Source organism: Rhinolophus sinicus, chromosome 2 (assembly GCF_057876585.1).
Source record: "Rhinolophus sinicus isolate RSI-liver-muscle chromosome 2, RSI-T2T, whole genome shotgun sequence".
Lineage (NCBI taxonomy): Eukaryota > Metazoa > Chordata > Mammalia > Chiroptera > Rhinolophidae > Rhinolophus > Rhinolophus sinicus.
In genome coordinates, this window is record NC_142502.1 from 62794923 (window position 1) to 62820373 (window position 25451).

At 36.3% G+C, this 25451-nt stretch overlaps 1 protein-coding gene across 7 annotated transcripts in view; it reads right to left on the minus strand.

Annotated features, from left to right (window-relative positions):
• The window catches only part of LOC148758787 (uncharacterized), a 55333-nt gene that overhangs the window by 27288 nt on the left and 2594 nt on the right, over positions 1–25451 (minus strand). Inside the window, exons 1-3 of one of the 7 annotated variants that reach the window (XM_088795566.1) lie at positions 24741–25394; positions 22667–22717; positions 17827–17925 (exon numbers count right to left, since the gene is read on the minus strand). In XM_088795566.1, coding sequence (XP_088651692.1) covers positions 17827–17925; positions 22667–22700 — 133 coding nt within the window. In that variant the 5' untranslated portion in view covers positions 22701–22717; positions 24741–25394. Of the gene's footprint in view, positions 1–17826; positions 17945–17964; positions 21446–22666; positions 25395–25451 lie in introns of those variants that run through there. The other 6 variants (XM_088795565.1, XR_016020262.1, XR_016020261.1 and 3 more) reach the window with 6 other exon arrangements.

Consider the following 25451-nt stretch of genomic DNA (forward strand, 5'->3'; position numbering starts at 1 on the left):
AGCTTAGAACTGCAGTGGATCTAAACTTGCACAAAGAGCAGTTGTCACATGCCTGGACTGCAAGCCACTTAGCAAACCCAACCTGACATGGACAGCAAATGCCACACGGAGAACGGCATCTTGCTCATGTGTGGTATCCAGGTTGTGTCACTCCACATTAAGCAGGATGTGGAGAGGGGGAGAAAGGCCCAAATATATATATAAATGAAAAATGAAGCTCACAAGTGAAAACTAAAGAAATACAGGTAGTGCCATTTGGTAGGGAAAAGCTGGCTTTTGCTGGCATCACACCTGGGCTGAGGAACTGGGGGGGAAGAGAGGAGGAAGGGTACAGGAAGAGATGAAAAGTCTAATTTTTGAGCTCTGGATTTTCATTTCTTTCCAGAAGACATGCCTCATTCCATCCTATCCACTAGTTTAACATCGATTCATCTCTAATGTTCAATTAAATTTCACCACAGTGAGAAGGAATTTAGGAATAAACAACATAGTTGAGGAGTAAAAAAAAAAAATCAGAAATATAAATCTTAGGTTAATTCATTCTTTTGGCACAAATCTAAAACTGTAAATGCTTTCCGGTAGTCACTGTTGCCGTTTCACTTTCAAATGATAAGAATCCCTAAACGTAAAGTTTCATTCTAGGTCAGTGGCTTTTTGGGGGAGTGGGGGGTAAGAGGAGAGAAGGGTTGAGGGAGGAGAGGATGATCTCTTTGAGAATCTCATTGATCTCTCTGAGAATCTGATGCCTGCTAAGGATCTGATCTCCCCAGGAAAACATGCAGAGACACACATTTTTACATACAATTTCAGTGGACCTTGGGACTTCTATTCTGTTTCATTCCCTTTTTACTTCCCAGTCCTAGGACAATTAATTGCTTTTGGACCTCTTTCTGCTTCTAGAAGAATAATGCCCTTCCCAGATTGAGCCTCGCCTGAGATTAATCCAGTTTGGCTTCCCCAAAAATCAGTCTTTTCAGTCCTGTCCTTACCCACCCAGACAGTGTATGTGGGCTTCTGTCCTTAGTCTAGATCTTTCTCTCTAACCTGACTTTCTAAAATGTGTTCCCTGCTCTTGCTTCCTAACTTGACATCTCCAAATCCTGAAATCTTCGGTGATGCTGCCATGCTGTCCTGACCAGCTCAACTCTGCAGGAAGGGTCCCTGGCACTTTGAGGTTCAGCTCATCACCCCCACCCCCACCTTCACAGTTGCTCCTGTGGGGAGCCACAGTAATGACACAATAAGGGCAATTCCAGTCTTTTCGCACAAATTTTAAAGCACTCAATACCCCTCCATTTACATTTTAATACAATAATCATTAGTCCCTTGATAGAGAGCTCAGCTCTTCAATTCATAGCTTTTTTTTTTTCACCAGTAGGGAACATTTTATCACAAGCCTAGATAAAAAAGATAAAGTATGTCTTAATGGATCTCCTCATGCATATATTTCATTAGAGATTACTCTATTTTCAGAGCTACCAAATAATCACACTAATTTTATAACTTAAAAATAAGCTAAATCAGCATATTTCTTATCCGACAAGTTTATGTTTTCCCACAAAAAGACAGTGTCGGAGAGTTACAATTCCTTATATTAAACACCAACAACTTCTTGCATTTTTCTTAGTCTTATTGAAAAATAATATAAAATTACATTGTATAAACATGACTTTATGCATGACATGCATACAGTACTTAATTATAAATTTAATTATAAATAGAAGTCTTGTTTTTCCAGAGATGAAGTAATTTTGAACAATTCTAATTAATTACTGACGTGAATTTCAGGTTATATGCATTTATCACCAAGTATATTTTTGCAATTATTTGCTTTGTGCTTTTTTTTCTTTGTATGTCCTTTAATGAATTGTTAGGAATAAGGTCTACTAAAAAGCACACCAGTACAAGATACTCTTCTTATGTAGGATTATTTGAAGAACTCCCAATGTCTTCTTCATTTGAATAAACAGTAAGAAAAAAAGATTTTTCATAAAACATCCTCTGAGTAACCCTACTTATTAAAATTTCTGGGAAACTTAACAATGTTAGCTGCACTACTTCTCTTACTATGATGAATCTTAGCAGTGAAAAGAGATGGAAAAAATGGAGACAACAGACTTAGTATTGCCAACTTACTGACACATCTTTCAGTATATGATTCTCATTGACAAGGATGATGTTAACATAAAATTTACTAGGGACACTTTATTTAGAGTCCCTCTAAACATAACACCAATGTTCTGAGTACAAGATGATTTGGGGGCCAAATATAGCACACCAAATCAAACCTCTCGCTCGCATGTGAGAAGACTGGGTGCCTGCCTCCCGGCATCCACACTCTCCCATGCTGCTTTGAATACACAGCTCTCATCAAAAGCTGCCCTACGTTATTTACAACAGCCAAAACGTAAAAACAACCTAAGTGTCCATAGATGGATGAATGGATAAAGATGCGGTACACACACACACACACACACACACACACACACACACGCACGATGTACTATTATTCAGCCTTAAAAAATGAGAAAATCATACCATTTGCAACAACATGGATGGAACTTGAAGGCATTATGCTAAGTGAAATAAGTCAGACAAAGGAAAATACTGTATGATCTCATTTATATGTGGAATCCAAATTAAAAAGAAACTCCTAGAAAAAGAAATCAGATTTGTGTTTCCTAGATGCGGGGTGTGGGGTGGGGGTCAAGGGAAGAGGACTTGGAGAAAGGTGATCAAAAATGTACAAACCAATTATCAGAAAAATAAGTGCTAGAGATGTAATGTACAACGTGACTACAGTTAATATTGCTGTATAATATATTGGAAAGTTGTTAAGAGAGTAGATCCTAAGAGTTCTCATCACAAAGAGAAATTACCTTTTTTCTTTTCTTTTTATTGTATCTATATGAGATGATATGGATGTTAACTAAACATTCATATGGATGTTAACTAAATCTATTGTGGTAGTCATTTTACAATACACATAAATCAAACCATCATGCTACACCCCTTAAACTTATACAGTGATGTATGTCAATTATTTCTCAATATAATTTGGGGAAAAAAAGCTGCCCTAATTCTGTTTACCTGCTTCCCTCTGTAACTGCTCAGTCAAAAACAAGGAATTGAATGTATTTTACATGTTTTTTGTCAACTCATTAATGCGTGATCAATAAATGCTTCTTAAATATAGATATGACATCAGTTCTTGCTATGGTCTGAACATTTGTATCCCCTCAAAATTCATATGTTAAAACTTAATGCCCAGGGGCAGACGGGTGGTTCAGTTGGTTAGAGCGCAAGCCCTGGGCAACAGGGCTGCCGGTTCGATTCCCACATGGGCCAGCGAACTGCACCCTCCGCAACTAGAATGAAGACAACGAGCTGCAGCTGAGCTGCTGAGGGGTGGCTGGATGGCTCAGTTGGTTGGAGCTCGTGCTCTCAACCACAAGGTTGCCATTTCGACTCCCACAAGGGATGGTGGGCTGTGCTCCCTGCAACTAAGATTGAACATGGAGACTGCATTTGGAGCTGAGCTGCACCCTCCACAACTAAGATTGAAAGGACAACAACTTGACTTGGAGCTGATGGGTCCTGGGAAAAAAACACACTGTCCCCCAGTAAAAGTCCTAGAAGTACACACTGTTCCCCAGTAAAGTCCTGTTCCCCTTCCCCAGTTAAAAAATCTTAAAACACAAAACAAAAAAACTTAATGCCCAAAGTGATGGTATTAGGTGGTGGGGCCTGTGGGACCTTTGGGAGGTAATTAAATCACGAGGGCAGAGCTCTCATGATTGGGATTAGGGTCTTTATAAAAAGAGACCCCGGAAAGCTAGCCTACCCCTTCTGCCAAGTGAGGTTACAGCAGAAAGATGGCTATCTAGGAAGTGGGTTCTCACCTGACACTGAATCTGCTGATCCCTTGATCTTGGACTTCCCAGCCTCCAGAACTAGGAGAAATAAATGTCTGTTGTTTATAAACCACTCAATCTCTGGCATTTTGCTATAGCAGCCCATATGGAATAAGAAAGTTCTCTTTGAAAATTTTGTGAAGATTTTTAATTAGGCTATGTTAATTAACTCTTGTGTCGTGGCTGCTCAATCCGCACTGAGTGTCAACCTGGTCTTATACACAAATGATCTCTTTGCTTAGCTTTCTTCTGAGCTGCTTTGCCTTAGTATCACCTACTCATCCTTCAGTCTCGACTAAGACCTGGAGAATCAACTAAGATCAGGAGTCTCCCTGTTCATCCTGGACTAGGTTCTCCTCCAAGGTGACTACAAGCTTACTAAAAGCAAAGATTGAGTCTCTTGTATGCACTGAATCCCCCAGAAGGTTCCCTGTGCTTCCACTTCCATAGCCAAGCAAAGAGACCAACAACCCACCAAACAGGTAAGGAGATTATTTCAACTTGAAAACATCTGAGCTAGAGAAGATACAGAAAGAATTCTTAATCTGAACTTCCCTTATCTGACTAGAACAGATCTTAATGAGAGTCAGCTGCCACAATCTCCCCCTCCAGGGAGGTCTCCAGGCAAAGAGGCACTGATCTTGGGCACGAGAACACTCAAAAAAAAAAAAAAAAAAAAAAATTGTGTAAACAAACCTCAGCAGAAATCTTTCATTCTTTGAAGCCTTTAAATTCCTCCCCACCCCACCCCCAGCCTTTATTAAGCTGGTATGTAAACTTTTACCCCTAGCTGTTCTAGAAGCTACTATCTATACAGGGTACTCCTGCATGCATAACATCTTCCTGTTCATCTTCCTATTGTCTGTTCATTTGTAGGCCCCTGACCAGTCTGACCCAAGTTGGCAGTGAAGCTTTTCTCTCCCAACACTTGGCACTATTTATTATACATTGGTTTTAACATGACTACAAGCTTACTAAAAGCAGAGATTGAGTCTCTTGAACTCACTGAATCCCTCAGAAGGTTCCCTAAGCCCATGCTTATGCTTGGCTATCTTTTCACTTCATTCACACATGAACAACAAAGTAATTGGATACAGAATCCATGTACTACTGTCTTTTTTTTGTCCCCAAAGCTAACTGGATATTTCTCGATTAAACTAGTTGTTTGATCCTTGCTAGATATACCAATTGTTTTCCTTATCCACATCTCCATCTCACCATCCAGGTCCATTCCATGTTTCTCTACCTTTCTCCGACCACTAGAAGACTGACAGATGTTTTTTTGCCTCTGTTGGCACTCCTGCTGACTGGGTCCTAGTTGAGTTCAGCCAATGAGAGGTTTTAACAAGATCAGAGGGCAGGAGGGCAGAGAACAGTCAAAGTTCCCTTTCTCCCTTTCCCTCCTGCTCAGTGTAGCATCAGTGCAGTCATAGTAGCTGTGTCCCTTTGCAAGTTTAGAATATACACAAGGCCCCTGCTCCAGGATTGCAGCTCATTAAACTCTGCTAACTCCACTTTCTCCCCTCACTACAACCTTAGCCCAAAATGTATGAACAGCTTCCTATTGTGGCTAATCTCTGGATGTCCCACCTTCCTGTTTGCACCTTTAACCCTGTATACTCAGAGCCTTTACCAAAGTCTCTTCAACGCACCATCAGAAGTGGTTCCTGTTTCCTGCGGGGATCATAACTGACACAGTTGAGGGATGGTTGTTGATTTTATTTTGTGTGTGTCCTGGGGTGGGGGCATTCTGAAATGTACTTTTTATGTACTCTTTGTGTGTACTCTTATTATGTACTCTTAATAACTGAAAATGATTAAGTATTGTTGAGTATTGTTTTGTTATAGAATTTGCCTGAGGGTACTAGTCATGCTTTTGATGTTTAGATGTTTAGACTGAGTTTCTTCGGATCAGCCAATTTTCTTCCATTAACTCTGATCTTTGTTTCTGGGCCACATATTATTATAAGTTCTCTCCATTGGGAACTCTATATTCCTTGGTTGGATCTCCATATCTTTTTCCATGTTTTTTATTATCTCCTTCATCACTTCAATCTTTTATCCATATATTCTGTGTTCCAGCAGAGTTTTGCAAATTCTTCCTTACTTCACTAATTGATTTTCTTCAATATTCCCCTTCTATTGGCTGCTTCCACTTCTTTTAAATTTGGCAGTCATGTTCTTCAAATTCAAGCCATCCTTCATTGCTTGAGATTTTCATAATTTATTACAATTATATAAATTCAATTCTCTCTTGAATCTTAATGAGAAGACAAACCAGATATTTTCAAACCAGTTTACTGGAAATGGCAGTTTTTAAAAATTGGATTATCCCCCTACTTTTCTTCTGTTTAAAAAAATGTTTGTAGGCAATATGATATTCCTTTGTTTACTCATCATTTAGAGGGTACTATATGCTTCCCGGTTTTTGCTTATAATTAAGTAAAACGAGTTAGGTTCTATCAGAGATTGGCATGAGTTCCTGTCCAAATCCTTCTTTTGAAGGAGCATCAGGGTCTGAACTTAAAAGAGAGAGAGAGAGAGAGAGAGAGAGAGAGAGAGAGAGAGAGAGAGAGGCTTTAAATGATATCAGCAGAATTCAGTTGGGAGAAAGTCAGAAATGACCTGAGCCTGAGTTGCTGTTGGAAAAAATGTTTTATTCCTTTTTGTATTTCTACTCAATATCTGGTTTAAAAAACACACGTTTTGATGGATGGATAAATGAATGAATGAGCTCAAAGTTCAAGAGTTTTTAGTCATTACTAAAAGAAATTTCCACATTTAAAAAATTAAACTTTTAAATATTCATTATTTTAACACACTGTCAACCCAATACAATTGTAGGTTTAAAGATTAATTTAATATTTTTAAGTTCAAAGTGTCATTTTTATTAAAATACGGTTGTTTTCTAAGTCTTGAATCAATATTATTTCTCTCTGTACTTGGAGAGAACAAATATGTAGATGAGTCATCCGACTTGCAAATAGGCCTTGGAGGCACATGGTGTCAAGAAAAGAGCAAACTGATTTGTGAGAGTATACCAAGTCCCATTTCCACTATTCTAGCCATATGACTTAGGTATGTCATTTAAGTAAAGTCTCAGTTTCTTATCTGAAAAATCAATACAGTACATGAAATTATAATAATAACCACAACTAAGATTTGTACAGGACTTCATGGTTAAAAAGCACTTTTTGTTCCTTCTTTTGAAATAAATAAGGCAGATTTTTCGGATGATAAAGAATACATGACTTAAGAATGGGGAAAAAAACAACAACAACAACCAAATGATCTCTGCCTGCACTGAAGGTAAACAAAAGGAAGTAAGTTTAAATAAGAAGCAGAAGTTGAGAAAGTATTAAAGTCCTTGACTTTCAGAGTGATTGAACACCAACCAGTACAGCCTACCTGCTAAGATCACGGTTGCTCTCCCTTTCAAAAGGGCATCAAAAAGAGAAGATACATGGAATTTTTCATGATAAGAATGTCTGTTGAGCTGCCTTTTATTCTTCAAGGCCAAGGCCAAATCTCATTTCTGTGAGGCCTTCCCTAATCATCTCCCATTGTTGCAACTCTCAGTCCAGGAACAATCAGTTACCTTTCCTTCTGTGTTTCCATAGCACTCCATACCCAATCCAAGGACTTCTATTGCATGTAAGTTTCCGCATCCATGTCTATCTCCCCTGTCACACTGTAAAATCTTCCAGGCCAGGGACTCCCTCCTATTTATTGTGGCATCTACCTCAGTTCTTAAAATGACGGTTATTTCAAAATTGTAACTGAGTAAAAGATTTAGAGGATACACAATTTTCAGTGGCCTTCCCCCAAAGAGTAGATCAATAAATCAAGACATTCAATAATAGGTATTTTCTATTTCTTTTAGGATCAATCAATACTCTTATCTGGACCTTTTTGATTGACAAGTGATATTCTGTGGGATATGTTACCTACCATAGCGATAGAGAACCATCCTTTCAAAAATGTACCTTTGAGAAAGCACAGCAGCCTGGTAACATTGTTAAGTCATCAGTCTACTGATACTTGCACTCTCCTTCCATACATAAAACTGCAAAAAGTACTAGCTATAGCATAAACTGAAGGAAAATTGCCTGACACACTCTAGAGCACACCAATCTTAAACTCAGGTGACAAAGCTGATGGACCAAACCCCCCAAACACTGCAATACCATCTTATCAATGTCAACAAGCAGAAGCGACACCCACATTTTCACATTGTTTTGGCAGAGAAACAAAGGTAACAGTTTCGATCTGCAGTAGAAATACTGACTGAAAAATATAAAATAAAACCAATATCAAGAATGAAATACCATAAGAGGGATTTCATGATTTCTAGATTATCCTCATTTAGAAAAAAACATGTATACCTCTGTAAAATATTCCTGTGTAACAGTGATCTAGCACAATACTGGTTCTTCATAACAATTAAAGTAGATTAGGGTTAAATAAGATGTTCCAAAAAGGTTTCTGACCTTTGCATTATAAGCATAGTTGTATGGTGAAATAAGAGTAACATCTGTCACACTTCTCTATATTCTCAAAGAAGGAAGTCATTCTGTATAGACTGTATTAATTCATTAATTCAATAAATGTTATTGAGAACCTGTTAGACACTGTTCTAGATACTGGCATTAAGATTATGAACAAAACATACAGAAGCCTGAACTCATGGAACTTGAATTTTGGTGGATGGAGCTGACATTTCAGTGATGATTGCAGATTTCTTAATTTTTTTTTTTTTTTTTTTTTTTTTTTTTTACATTTCAGGATCTTGTGGAAATATTATAGACAGCCAACATTTTTGAGAAAGGATTTTCACATTATGCAAAATGAAAGTAAACAGTAATAAATCATCTTAGGAGAATAAGAAAGTGACTGAAAAATATTTAAAGTGCAACTGAATAATATTGTAATCATGCAATTTGACACAATAGTTAAGTTCATTTTGAAAATATGGCAGTCTGGGCTACGGTTAGCATATTGTATGTTAAACTATATATCTCTTGCCCTTGTAATCTCCTTCCATACCTGAAAATACAAAAAAACACCAGTTTCATAGCATAGGTTGAATGAAAATACACACACACATATGACGTATACAGAGGGTGCCAAAAAAATGTATACCCATTTTAAGAAAGGAAAAACCTATTACAATTGTAACACTCAATATATACTGATAACAAAAGATGAATACAAGTCACGTTTGACTTCTGCAATTACAAGAGGTGCTCAAAGAAACATACAGACACTTCTGATTATGGCAAACTATTGCTTGAGCAACGTTGACCAAAGTGTCCATTTGTGTACATTTTTTAGCACTCCTGGTATATGTATATATGTATATACACATATACGAAGATATTAATCTTAAAATCTGAAGACTGAGCCTTAGACATCCTGCTAGGTGAGAAGGCAGCACCCAATATATTTATATGAAGCCAGAACCTTAGGTGAGGATTAAAGTAGATCTAAATCATTAGCATCCTCTGGCTTCCAGTAAAAGCAAAGGGAAAAGCAAATTCTTTTGAAGGAAAGCACCTTCAATTTAGAGCCTCAAAATTTCCTTAGATTAAGTTGTACAGAATATAAGCTTTCATTTAAAAATCACCAAACCATGAGAAACAAAGTACAATAAATGAAAGTGAGCAAAACCAACACATAAAAGATGATCAACCATCAAGACTCAGACAATAGATGTAAAATAATTAGGATTAACATGTAACAGAAATGGAATAAAAAATGAGAAAAGAACAAGAGACGGTCCTAAAAACCAGTTACACTTAAAAAACTAAATACAATTAAAATTATAATTTAAAACACAATTGTGAATGGGGCAAACATTCAGTTAAACCCAGCTAAAGAGAAAATGAGTTAATGTAAATATAAATCTGTGGAGATTGCTCAGAATGCAGCATAGAGAAACAAAGAGCTGGAAAATACAAAAGGGAAGTTAAGAGATCTGGAAGATAGAATGAGGTCTAACTTGTATCTAATTAGAATCCCAGAAAGAGAGGGAACAGAGGTAATAGCAGACAAGCAATAGTTGAAGTGACAGTAGAGAAACTTCCAGATTTGATGAAAGACATGAACCCACAGAAATAGAAGGCATGATTTAAGAATAAATAAATAAATTAATTAATACCTAGAAGCATTGTAATGAAAATGTAGAATACTGTGATGGTTAATTTTATGTGTCAACTTGATTCGGCAAAGGAATGCCCAGATAACCAGTAAAACATTATTTGTGAATGTGTTTGTGAAGATATTTCCTAAAGAGATTATCATATGAATTCAGTGAATAAGTAAAGCCGTGGCCCTCCCCAATGTGATTGGACATTATCTAATCTGTTGAGACCATAAATAGACCAAAAAGATGGAGGAAGGCAAATCACTCTCTCTGAGCTGGAACATCTATCTTATTCTGCCCTCAGACATCAGTGCTCTTGGTTCTTGGGCCTTCAGATTTGGATCAGGATTTACACCATCACCATCTTCCACACTCCCTGGTTCTCAGGCCTTTGGACTCACATTGAATTAAACCACTAGCTTTCCTGGTTCTCCAGCTTGCAGACAGCTGATCATGGGACTTTTTTACCTGAGCCATTTCATTCACACACACACACACACACACACACACATACACATATATTCATACATATATATACATACATATATATAAATATATACACACATATATGAATAGATACATGAATGAAATATATATATACACATATGTGTGTATGTATGTATGTGTGTATATATATGTGTATATATATATATGTGTGTATATATATGTGTGTGTGTATATGTGTATGTATATATATATTCGTATTTCCCTGAAAATAAGACCAAGCTAGACCATTAGCTCTAATGCATCTTTTGGAGCAAAAATTAATATGAGACCCAGTCTTATTTTACTATAAGACCAGGTATAATATAATATAATATAATATAATATAATATAATATAATATAATATAATAATATAATACCAGGTCTTATATTAATGTTTGCTCCAAAAGGTGAATTAGAGCTGATGGTCTGGCTAGGTCTTATTTTCGGGGAAACAGGATATATATATATATGTATATAATCTCCTGTTGGTTCTGTTTCTCTGGAGAACCCTAATAGAATTATCAAAGAAAAATAGAAAGTCTTAAAAGTAATTTGAGAGAAAAGATAAATCAGACAAGTCATTTAAAAGAGAATGACAAAACACATATCTCAACAGCAATAATGGAAGCCAGTGACAGCGTAATTTATCTATAAAGTGAATTGTATAATAAACTAAATTATTTTTCAAGAAAGCTGTCTTTCAAAAATGAAAATAAACTAAATATATTTCCAGGTAAACAAAAACTGAGAAAGTTATCACTAGTAGACTTTCAATAAAGGAACTTTTAAACTTCTAAATTATACCTAACACTTATTACAGCATTCACTATATGCCAGGTGTCTTATATTTACTACCTAATTTATCATCAGAATAATCCTATGTGGTAGGCACTATCACTATGCACATTTTATAGAGAGGTTAAGGGCGAAGTTCACAAAGCTAGTAAATAACAGCTCCTGGGTTTGAACTCAGGCTAAGTACAAATCTAGGTAATGAAGGTATAATACAGGACAAAAGAAATTATTTCCATAAAGGTCTGAGATGGAAGAATAAATAATAGACAAAGAAATCAGGAAATATATTGGTAAATATAAATTAATATTTGTCTGTATAAAATGATAATACTAATAATGATGCTGTCTAATCTCTGGGGTTACAATCATATGAAATGACTTAACATTGCATGTAAACTCTGAGGGTCCACAATTTAAGTGTTCTAAGGTCTATGCATTTGTGAACATGATAGTAAGACGTTAAATTTAGACTTTGTTGATTTAACAATAGATGTGAAAGTGGTATGCATAATTTCTGAAAAAAGCTACTGCTTATGACTGTGAAATTTGTCTCCTGCACACAACAAGTGACATCCAGGCGGCAATTGAGGGCTGATATTTGATACTATGTGTGTGCCTTGGTTCAGGGCTGTGTCAATCAGGAGAAAGGTGAGCCTTTTTATTCACAAAGGTCTCCTTATTTACCAGTCGATGAAGCAAAACATACAATAAAAGCTCCTTTTTCTAATCTGTTCACAGGAAGTACATTATATCAAATGACACAAAGCATTTTGTAGGCAGCTCTTCCACTAAAAGAAGAGATACAGAATAAATACCTTTTGGAATAGAAGTAGGGAAAATAAAATAAAACAAAACAATAAAAACAAAAGGAGTGGGATCATGAGACGAGACAAACAGATAAAACAAAGTAAGATGTTAGAAAAAGGTCTACACATACCAATTATTGCAATTATTGTAAATGGACAACACCAGTTAAAAGAGAAATATTAAGACCAGGTTTTTTTGTTTTTTTAAATGTTACGTGCTACTTATAAGAAACACAAGGTCACATAAGGATAGAAAAAGATATTCCAGAAAAATGCTAACCAAAAGAAAACTGAGGTAGTTATACCATATCGGGGGGAAGAAAAGTATTAGACAATAAGTATTAGTAAAGATAAGGTCACTACATAATGCTAATAGAATCAGTTTAATTTACTAAAAAATATAGCAATTTGAAATATAAATGTACTTAATAAAAAGCTGTGAATTTTATATATCAAAATTTGAGAGTAAGCAGGAAGTGACATCAGCAAAATGGCAGACTGAGAAGCCCTGTACTCTTCCATAAATATACAAACTCAATAATAATATATGGATTAATTCCCTTTATGAGAAATCCAGAAACTAATTGAGAAGCCCACGTGACAGTAATCAGCCACACTGAAACAGGTAGGAAAATTGGAGACATCGTCTCACCACTAATCCTTACCCTAGCATGGTACCATAGGATCAAAAGGAAAACTACAGCTCCCAGCTTCTCCCAGAGGAGGAAAAGAGTTGGACCAAACATCCATATTCCAATTTTCCTAGATGCTGCCTGAAGGACTGGCTTCTCTATTGCCTGTCTCAGAGTGCTGACAAAACCTGGCATACTCTAGATACCTGGGGGCCACTAATAACAAAGATTCTGGTTTGGTCTAGCATAAAGGTTTGAGAAGTCCACAGAAGGTCTGGCTGGATTGATTGGTTAAGGTCTTCTCCTATAAAAAGCCAATCCATAAGGCAGGGAAAGGTGGCAGTTTTTTCTTATGTGTAGACAGATACCAGCACAAAAAGTTAAGAAAAATGAAGAAACAATGAAATATGATCCAAACAAAGGAACAGAATTAAACTGCACTAACTGACCATAATGACATGGAGATATAGGAATTACCTGACATGGAATTCAAAATAACCATCATAAAAATGCTCAACAAGTTCAGGAATACAATGCATAAACAAAGTAAGAATTTCAACAAAAAGAAAACAAATTTTTAAAGAACCAAACAGAAATGCTGAACCTGAAGAATATAATTGAATTAAAAAATTCAATAAAGGGGTTCAATATCTAATTGAAACAAGTAGAAGAAAGAACCAGTGAACTTGAAGGAAGGTTGTTTGAAATTATACAGTCAGAGGATCAAAGAATAAGAAAGAAATGAAAAGATAAAGCATGAAGAAAGCTTAAGGGGCGATGGAAAATATCAAACAGACTGATAGATGCATTATGGGAGTCTCAAAAGGAAAACTGAGAGAGAAACAGGTAGAAAGCTTATTCAAAAAAAGTAATGGCTTAAAACTTTCTAAAGCTGGGGAAAGAATTGGACATCCAGATCCAAGAAATCTACAGAAAACCAAATAAAGTGGATTCAAAGAAACCCACACCAAGATACCTTATAATCAAACTGTCAAAAATCAAAGATAAAGAGAGAATTTTGAAGGCAGCAAGGAAAAAGAAATTTGCCACATACAAAAAAACTCCCATAAAAGTGTCAGCAGATTTTTTAGTAGAAATCTTGAAGGTCAGGAGACTGATAGTCAAAGTGCTAAAAGAAAAAATTAACAAACAATAATACTGTAGTTGGGAAAATTGTCCTTCAAAAATGAAGTGATAAAGACTTACCAATACAAACAAAAGCTGAGGGAGTTCATCACTAGAACTGTCTTATAAGAAATGCTAATGGGATTTCTTCAAGTTGAAATGAAAGAATGCTAAACAGCAATTAATAATGTAAGAAAGTATAAAACTCATTACTAAGGTAAATATATAGACAAATATAGAATATTGCATTAATGTAATTATTACTGTATTAATCTAGTACATCATTTTAATTCTACCATAAAAATATTAAAGATACTTTTTATAAAAGCATATACTTTTATATATAAATTTATATAGATACTTTTATATATCTTATATTAAAGATAAAAGTATTAAAAATTATAACTAACAAATATGTCAATAACTACACAATATAAATATATGTAAATTGTCACATCAATACCAAAGTGTGGGGGGGAGAAGTAAAAGTGTAGAGTTTTTGTATGTAATACAAAATAGTCTTAAAATAGACTATTATATAAGATATTTTATGTAAACCCCATGGTAACCACAAAGAAAATACCAATAGAAGTTATACAAGAAATAAGAGAGGAATCAAAGCATATCAATACAAAAACAGGAGGAAGACTTTGATTTTTCATTTTATACCCCAGAACTTTTTCTACGTCCAGTATTTCTTTCATAATTAAAAAAATCCAAAAATGATTTTATCCATTAATAAGGATTACTTTTACATTAAAAAAAAAAAAAATGAAGGTGAGTAGGAGGAAAAAGAAAAAAAAATGAAGATAAAAAGAATAAACAAAAATATAATAGATTGTTGTGTTCTTAGCATAAGCATGTTTTATAATAATAATTTGGTTGACCACTTAAAAATTTGTGGATAAAAGTAACTGCACCAAAGCAAATGTCAGTGAAGTCATTGATGCTCTTTGTGGAATTTCTAAAAATTCCTGGCCTCTGAATATCTCTCAAATCAAACCTCTTGCAGGAATTATCAAGAAAAAAAGAAATAGGGCATAAATAAACAACACTAGGAAATAATGAGCAGACTTAGTACAAATATACTACAGATTAAAAAGACAAAGAACATATGGAACCTTTATACCAATACATTTAGAAATTTGTATATTAACAAATTCTTATAAGAACATAAATTAATCAACCCAAATCAAGAAAAAGTAGCCAGAAATGTCTGTAGTCATTAAAGAAATTGAATCAGTAGTTTAAAATCTTCCTACACAAAAAACACCATGCCCAGATGGTTTTGCAGGCAATGTAAGGAACTTTCAAAAAACAAGACCATTTCAATCTTACATAAAGCCTTTCAGAGAATAGAAAAAGAGGAAGTTCGTCTCTATCCTATAAAGGTAGTAAATCTTGATTACTAGAGCAAGACACAGACAGTATAAGGAAGGAAAATTATAGGACAACCTTACTTATAAACATGGCTGCAAAAATTCTAGAAAATGAACTTAGCAGTGTATAAAAATATATATAATGACCAAGTTGAGTCAAGAATGCAAGGGTAGTTTAATACTGGAAAACATTTTAATGGAATTCATCACATTATGGGATTAAAGAGAAAACCCACATAATACTCTCAATTAATAGAGAAAAGGTATTTGATAAAATTTAACACAATAAAGGGTATCTACCAAAAAAATATTAAATATTATTATTAATGGTGAAAAGTTAGAAACACTCCTTGTAAAATCAGAAACAAGCAAGCATGCCCATTTTCAACATTTCTATTCAACACTAAATTGGAAATCCTAGCTAGTATGGTAACAGGAAAAAGAAATCAAAGCAAAATGACTGGAAATGAAGAAAACAAATCAACCCTTACTTGCCGATGATATGACTGTCTACATAGAAAACCTAAAGGAAGCTACAGACAAATTACTAGACAAAATAAGAAGATTTAGCAAAGTGACTGGATATGCAATCAATATACAAAATTAATTGCATTTCTATAAATGCACAGAAAAAGTAACTTTTGGAAACAAGAGACATTTATGGTGGCAATAAAATGTATAAAACACCCAGGAATAAATCTACCAAAAAATGTACAAGGCCTTTATGGTGACTTTTATAAAATACTGAAATATATTAAAGAAGACTTGACTAGAACTATACACATATTGATAGAAAGATTCAATGTAATAAAGATGTTAATTCTCCCTAATCTATGGATTTTATATAATTCTTTCAAGATCTCAACAAGGTAATAGGGGAAATTGACTAGCCGATTCTAAAATTATGTTGAAAATCAAAGAATGAAAGATAGCCAATAAATTGTTAAAGAAGAAGGATAAAATTAGAATTTCTGTTTATTGAAAGACTGTAAAGAAAGGAAAAAGCCAAGTCACAGAATGGGAGAAGATACTTGCAACATGTGTAACCAATGACACATTATTATCCAGAATCATTTTCTCTCTCTCTCTCTCTCTCTCTCTCTCTCTCTCTCTCTCTCTCTCTCTCTCTCTCTCTTCTACAAATCAATGAGAAAAAAACAAACTATATTATATATAAACAATAAAAATGAGCAAAAGACATGGACAGGAATTTCACAGAAGTGGGAATAAAAATGTGAATAAACATGAAAGATGTTCAATTTCAATGGTAATCAAGAAAAGTCACATTAACAACAAAATGAGATACCACTTTACACATTAACAACAAAATGAGATACAACTAACTTAGAAAAAATAAAGTCTGACAAGACCAAATTTTGACGGTGATGTGAACCAAGCAGAAGTATTCTACACTGGAGTGTACAGGCATTTTTTGGAAAGTAGTTTGGCATTACAAATATTAGTTTAATATGTTCATACACTGTAACCCAGCATTTCCATTCTTATGTATATTTTCCATTAGAAACTCTTGTCTCTTATCTGGAGACATGCACAAGAATGTTTATAGCAACAAGCATCCTTCAAAAGAAAACAAATTAACTGTCATATATTCACACAAAGATATACTATTCAAAAGTGAAAATAAATACAGCTATTAAAAAAACAAACTGAATAGATCTTGTCTACATAATACTGAGTAAAATAAGCAATCTACACTACAATATCATTTTTATAAATATTGAAAACAGTATTTTTGGTGATAAGTATGTGATAAAATTCATGTAAAAAGAAAAAAAAGCAAGGCACGATAATACACATCTCAGATCAGTTACTCTGATGGGGACACAGCATATGTGATGGAAAAGGAGTACAAATATACATTTTAAAAAGTATTAGAAATTTACTGACTCTTAAGGTAGGTAGTTATGTTCATGAGTATTTATTTTATTATTGTTTCATAATTTACTTTTATCACACATATTCTTTTCTGTTGTTGTTGTTACTAAGGCGTGGGGAAGCTGCATGAGGTCGAAAGAAGAACTGATTCTCTGAGAGGTGCCCTGAGCAGCTGACAGGGCTACTGCACTCCACCAGTAGGTTCTTATAATGAAGGTGGGTATATCAGGCTTCCTTGGCCTCACCACAGCTGCTGGTAAGGTCACAGCCTTCCTTCCTCTGTTCTCATGCCTACAAACTACCTTCTAATAGTAATTTAACTTCCTATGCACTGAGAAAAACTGTGCTGGTCAGAAGAATCACTAGCGTACAGTTCTCACCATTCACTGTCATTTCAGTTTATATACATCAGTCTCTTGTGAGTTTGGTTACCATACCACAGCATCTCTTAGGGGATCAAGGTCAATTAAGAACCCAATGACAAAATGGTGGATTATCTGGGGGGGATACAGTCCAAGACCCACAGCTGGATGCCAGAAAATCATGGATAGTACCAAACCCTATATAGACTGTTTTTTCCTATACATACACATCTATGAAAAGTTCAATTTATAAAATAGAACAATTATTACAATAGAGAGGCGTACCTGGGAGACATTGTGGGTTCCGTTCCAGACCACCATAATAGAGTATCGCAATGAAGTGAGTCATAATCGTTTTGCTGGTGGAGGCTCTTACCTTCAAATCTGTGAAAAAACGCAACACCTGTGAAGCACATTAAAGCAAATTACAATAAAACACGATATGCTTGTGCTGTAGTAAAAGTTATGTGAATGTAGTCTCTCCCTGGCCCTCTCAAAATATCTTTTTGTACTTTACTCACCCTTCTCATGATGATGTGAGAGAATGCCAGTGTGATGAGATGAATTGAGGTGGATGACGTAGGCATTATGACCTAGCGTTAGTCTACTATAATGGTTTCTTAAACACAAGCGCTGGGAGACTGCAACAACGACCTGATGCGGAACTAAGATGGCTACTACTAAGTGACTAATTGATCGGGCTGGGAGTTTTTATAGCGTGGATATGCTGGGTGATTTACGTCCTGGGAGGGGCAGAGCAGGCCTCACGAGATTTCATCATGCTACTCAGAACAGCCTGCAATTTAAACTAATGAATTGTTTATTTCTGAAAATTTTCATTTAATATTTTCAGATCGCAGTTGACTGCAGATAACTGAAACTGTAGAAAGTGAAACCATGGATAAGGGGTGACTATTGCATAACTTTAAAGTGATATTAAATTCATACATATTATAATTTACTACACACGATTTAAAAAACGTTAACATCACACCTTAAATAAAATATAAAAAAGAATCAAAGGAAAGTAATTTATATAACATCTCTCTATATAGATTATTATGTATAAGCTTGGGCATAGAGGTGGTATTGTCAAATTACACATAGAATCACTATGAATGCACTCGTTATAAATAGAGACCAATAAAGACATGTTGATTTAGGACTTAAATGCTACAATGATACAATTTTCCAACCTAGTTAACTCTCAATTTACATGGTGGTTGTATTCCTGGTAAATCCAATATATATTAAAAAGCATGACAAAAACAAACAAACAAACAAACAAAAACTTTGCATGGACTTATATATAAAATGTTAGGCTGTTGGGCCAGAATAATAAAGATTCTTCACTAACATGAATGGCCACCAAAACATTTGTAAATTGTGTGGGACACGGGACCATTTTTAATTGTGTGGGACTGCCCTGTGCATTGCAGCTTGTCTAATGTCCCAGCCCCTTATTCCACCCTCCAATCATGGTGACAACAGACTACCCCTTCTCCTAAAAATTTCCAAACTCCGCAGGAGCAGTACGGGTCCACCATCCCTGAGCTAGCCCAGGGCTATCTTAGACATGGTGCCGCGACGGGGTTTTCACGTCATTCTAGCAAAGTGTTTATATAGATCATGTCAATTTAAACGGCTCCGTATACAATGGTGTTTTCTTTCAACAGTTGAAATACATAAAACTCACACTCCAAAATTCCATTTCTATAAATTTGTCCTTTAATTCACTCAACCGGTTATATAGACAAACAATGTGTAAAAGAATTACAACACACTTAACTGCAAACACCTCTGGGTAAAGAGTAGGAAGACGGGCGTGTGACCTGGGGTCTTTGACTTTTTACTTTCTATCACATCTTTTTCCATTGTAATGAGCATTTTTCACTTTTATTAAAACAGTAGTTTTTAAATGCTATTTTTGCTTAAGAATAATAAAAGCTGAGAATGAAATGATTGCCTTGAGTAATGAATGCATGGTTTGCTTATCTGACCTAATCAAATTGAGCACATTAGCCCCAACATATTATTGTGATGTCAGTAAAAGATGCTGTCTTGACATTGTATTATCTTTGACTCATTTCCTAATCAAATAAAATTAAATATCCATACTTTACCTCAATGTGCTCTTTCAAGGTTGTTTGTTTCTCTGAGGTCTTTTAAAGCAAAAATGAATGTCAGGGGCTGCCTAGCAGAAGACACCAGGTAGTCTCCAAAGTTGGACCCTGGGGACTGCTATTATTTTTTCATATTAGGCAAAGTGTCAAATCACAAATTTCACATACCATCTCGAGTTTCTCATTTTTAGTATTTAAGAGACACCCCCCCCCAGAGACATAAATTTCTTGAGAAATCTTTCTTATTTTCTACTTTCCTCCTGTTTCTTTCCTCTATCTCCCACATACCCACTCAATGAGCTCCTTACTAACAAAACATTCATTAAAGGGAGAAAGTGCTAGAGAAGGGAAAAGAAAGCCATCCTCTAGAAGATGACAAAGGAGAGAATATTTCAGAGTGCTGGAGGCGTGGCCTTGACATTAGAATTCTCCTCATAACAGATCATGATAGAAAACTGCAGAACTAAAGTTTTTTCTCTTTTTTTTTCCTAAATGACATTTACTGATGGTTCATTCTCCCCTCCCCATATTCTTTAATAATTTTGACAGTACAAAAGTGTCACATGACTTCTTTTTCTAGACTCTTGTGCTGAGGTCATGCATGAGATTATATCTGACAAATTATTAACATCTTCTAAATTAACTTCTTGCATGGGATTTCTCCCCATACAGTTGTTGTTCTGATGCCTAGCACTGATGCCTAAGAACCACACACTACATAGAGATGAAGTTTCCTTCATTTTACTCAATATCTACTATAAGGAGAACAGGAGTTATGCAGCCTTAACACTCCACAATCAGTTTTGAGGAAAATGATGTTTTTAAAGGAATAATAAATCACACCTTTTCCTGATTTTTATGTGTAAGGGAACTATGTCCCCTTGAGTTGAAAAAGTAACCCCCAGTGAGCAACGATTTGTAACATGCAGTAGAAATCACCACTGGTGGATCAAACAATTTACCAGCTTCAAGAGATATATCTTCATGCCATGAACTGAAATTCTTTTCAATATACAAGATCATCCTGGACACATGTCCAGTATTCTCGCTTACGAGCCTTCAACTAAGTTACTAGCACTCTGCATTCTCTTCTCTGGGCCTTAGATACAAAATCAATGCCATCAAAGCTCTCATATTCACAATTTGTTTATTATTACTTTCTCTTGAAATAAGCATAATAATTAAAATATTCTATGTAATTTGATACAACTAAGAAATAAGTAGACCATTCCATCAGATAAATTATTGAGTAATAAAATATTTCACTAAAATTTTTTGAAGCTTTTTTCAATGTGTTTCTACTTTTATTATCTTATTAGACATTCTCAGAGACTGTGTTAGACAAATGAGTGTTATTCCCATTTCACAGAATAGAAAAGTGAGGTATAGAAATGCTAAGTGATCGCCTGGGTCATCATTGCCATACTAGGCGTTAAATCTGTATATCTCCACAGATGTTATGTTCCCAAATCTCACCTATAGCCTGTCTAAATCAGTAGTTCCTTAGACAAAAATTAGAAAACAACATGATACTTTCAATTCTTCAATTGCTGTTGAAACAATAAAATCTGAGCTGTACCTGTTTCTTTAACATGTTTTGGATACAACAGACAAGACAATGAACCCACAGACAAATCACCCCATTGGCTTCTGCCAATTCTCATTTTTACTGGCAGCTGCATTTCAAGAAAAAGAGTGTGAACTGCAGGGAGTAGATAATGGGGACTTCTCAAGGCATCAGTATATCCAGACCACTATGTAAAGCAGATAATCCACGGCATCTGTTTAGAATGGGAACGACAGAAAAGAAGTCACAGCTGAGCCCGAAGAAACCCTCAAAATGTGAGCACTTGATTTATAAATCAGCTGCCCACCCCGTGATTTGAGAATTAAAGAGCATCCAGCCATGCTGTGGTCCTCTCCAGACATTTACTAGACATGCAGCTACAGTGTAGCAGTAGTGGTGGGAGAAATAAAAACAACTATCATTTATTGAGACCTTAAGTTCCAGGCACCAAGCTGGGAGTTTTCTGTTTATTAATTGATTTCATTCTCATAACTCAAGATAGATGGTCACTTCTTTTTCTTTTTAAGTTCCTACCTGAAGTTGAAAAAACCATGAAGAATACTAGGAAGAGAGTTACTCAGATGGCCGGCCAAGTGACTATTTAAGAAGTACACATCTTCTAGTGCTATTTTTCTATTGTTTGCCACATTTTGACACAATATTATGCATAATAGGACAAGCTGCTGCTTGTCCTATTTTTTAAACAAAATATTTAGACATATAATTTTATAGCCTTTTTTATTATAGAGTTTTCATGACTATTTTGCAAGGGTTTAATCAGGAGGGAACAAAAGCTTTATTAACCTGTTTTCTCACTCTCCTTATTTGCACTATGTGCTTGTTTATTATCTGCTAGAACATACTCCTCATATGGTTTGAAATGAAAGGATGATCCATTTCCTCATTACCAATCTTCTGCTTGGTGATGAGAAACAAAACAAAACATATGAACAAAGGAAAAATGCCTTCCTGTCATTTCTCAGCCTTCCTTGCTGCTGCTCAGCTGGGATGTTAAAGAGTGGGGTTTAATGAAAGAAGGTGAGAAGGTGAAGAAAAAGCCCTAATGAGCATGTGTTTAGTTATAAGGAAAGATCACTGAGAAATGGCAGGGATTTTCTTTGTGCCTAATGTACCACAGTGTCCTCCAAGGTCAAAGAAGCCCATCACCTTCCTTCCTCATCCATTCTTTCTCTACCCTGGCAACCAGCTTCTCCACATAGAATAGATTTTATGAACTTTAATTTCTGATGATGGAGTGAAAAAAGAATGTCACTTCTCATCACTAGCCTGTGCTCTTGAGAAACATGCAGAAGTGGCGCGGGAGGCTCTTTAGGTTGCTTGTATCACTGATAGAGCATCTCATGAGCAAGTATTTCAGATCTCAAGCTCAGGATGACAGAACCCCAGCCTGGACCACAGGCTTGCTGACACTTACCCTTTCGACTGGGAATGAAGAATCCAATTCCCATCTAGCAGTGCAGAGCCCCTGAAAAACAAAATGCTTTAATGCTTCAAAGGAGAGTCGATAACAGCTGTCAAAACTCTACAGCAATGCTCTGAATTAGAATGAAATCATGTAGTCATAATATCATTCCAAAAATGTCTTTAATCAGTGAGCATTCCAGCCCTGTGGTGTGAGTATCACACCTAAAATACCAAATAAAACACGAGAGCCAAAGTCAGATAGAACTCCCAGAACTCTAAGAGAGAATGATGTTTTTGCTTTACCAGTTTCCAAAACAGGAAATCATTACTCATCATTCCCAACAGACCACGTTTTTGGGGAATGGGAGAGAGGCATGACCAACCATAACGAATGAAAAAAGAAATCTTAAAGCACAGCTCTTTTAGGATCAACGGCCATCTCAGGGAGGCAGGACATGCTTCAAAGATCTTTCTTTGAAGGTGAAATATGCAGCCTTAGCTGTGCTCTCATCCTCTACATATCACTGAGTGAATAACCTAAATTACATGGAACAGCAATAAATTGGCTCATCATAGCCCTGTTCTAATTTTAAAAGGATAAAGAACTGAAAAAACCAGACGGCCTCACATATAGCAGCTCAGGGACTAGTGAAGCCCATTAAGGGGCTGCCACAGTCTTTCCCCAGAAGGTCATGGCTTCAAATTCAACCTAGGTTTGTGGTGACCAAGGACCATTCAATGTCTTGTGCTAAATGTATGTGTGCGTTCAACATAATGTCCCTAACAGGGATGTTGACAGCTTGCATTTGTCATTCTTGCTGCCTCTCTTAGGTGTACAGTGAGAGATACACACGTGGAAACTAAATCATTTGCTCCCATATAAAGGTGATCCTTGCACAATGTAAACTCTGAGGCACTAAAGAGCATCTTGCTTTCACACTGTCTACTGTCTGTGTCTCTTCCAGTTCTGAGGGAAAAGTATAGCAGCTATTTGATGGGCAGTATAACACCCTGATGAGCTCAGGACACACTTTAAATGTTAAAGACCTACAAGCACATCCATGAGCATGTCATTTTCCAAACAACATAATAACTCTCTCAGTTTCAACAAAACAGTCACTTATGGTGATAAAATGCCAGGTCACAAGTCAAATTTTGTCTCCATTACTGAGCATTATCCTTGAGTTCTAAATGGAAAGGCAGTACAATTCACCAGCTGTCAAGCTCCAGCCTTACCTCAACATGAACAACAGAATAACAGGCTAAACAGTTATAGATAGCTGCTCTAGTCATTACTTGATTAGATTTTTAATGACTGGCTCTGTCCACAGGTCATTTTGGCCAGTCACTCAACAAATGTCTATGTGCCTTCCTGTATGTATGTGTGCCTTCCTGGATACCCTCTTGGAATTCTGCTTGGAATTTCATAGAATTCAGTGAAGAAATCCACCATCCATCAAGAGATTTGGGGTGACTTAGAGACACTTAAGATAATTGGATTGCTCTTTATGAAAAAGCAAAAGTTGGTGTGGCTGAGTTGAGATAGAAGATTTCCACGGAGTTCCTTCCAAGGTTGTAAATGATTTCTATCTTTAGTTTTGATGTTGAACCCCATGCAGTAGGTTGAAGAGTGGGAGAATGCCCTATAAGGGGCACCCCCAGAATGTCCCAGTGTTGTGTATCTGAGGGATGCTAAACACAACAGCTACCCCAAGAGCACAGATAGCTGGCTACAGGGGAGGGTGGCAGCACCCATGTGAAAGCCTGTTGCCTGAAAACCCTCCAGGATCCCAGCTTCCCATATTTTCCTGTTGACTGAAAGAAGTCTTCATCACAGCCAGAAGAGCTGCCTAGATCCTTTCTTTCAATTACTAGCAATCATTTGAACCGGGGATACCAGGAAGTGGTGAGACTTGGAAGTTATTTCTTGTCAAGTTACCAACTTGAGAAATTAGAGTCTGGAAGGCAAAATGAGGGCAAAACTTTGTGAATATTTCCTCCTGCCTGTGAGGTGAAGGTAAAAATCTAACAACCATGACCCCTAAAAGAAAATAAAAGGCAACAGATGCTGAAGCCTCTCATACCCCTCTCATGAATCTCGAGATGCAGATGTCTCCGCAGTGGAGGTCGGCTGACAATGGCTTCTTCTGAGGTGAGTAGATCCTGCAGACACTTTAGGTTTTATGCTCAGGGCTCATTCCACATATACCAACCTATCAGTCATTCTTCCATCAATTGATGGGTTCATCAGATCTTTATAACAGATTCCAGATGCCTACATGGTAGAAATGATCATTTCAGCTGTGGACTCTATCTCAAATGGCCATTCTCCTGGTGAAGAAACTGGAAATAATTTTTCTAACCTAAAGCAGTCTAGGGGGATTTTCAAAAACAAAGCAGCCTTCTACAGGACACCTTTCCAGGATTTGGCCTGATGTTTCCAAAAGGCATTTACAGCCTTCCCTGTTCCAGGGCTCTGTACCCACCAACCTTGGGCTTCCTCCCCACCAATTTTCCTTCCTTCCTTCAAAGGCTCGCTTTTCCGGATCCTCATCACGTAATTCAAATACGGGGAACAGATCTGCAGATTGCTGTTGGATACTGGGCTGGGGCGAGAGGAGAGTGGAGGTCAGTACTAGACCTGCGGGATGAGGACTGGGGCAGAATTTGCCGGACCCGTGACGAGGTGTCATAAAATGAACGCTGAGGTGGCCACGGAGAGAAGAGCAGGGAAGCGAACCAAGTACCTTCCTCGGGGCTCTTGGGGCCAGAGCGGCGTGGCTCCATCAGGTGGA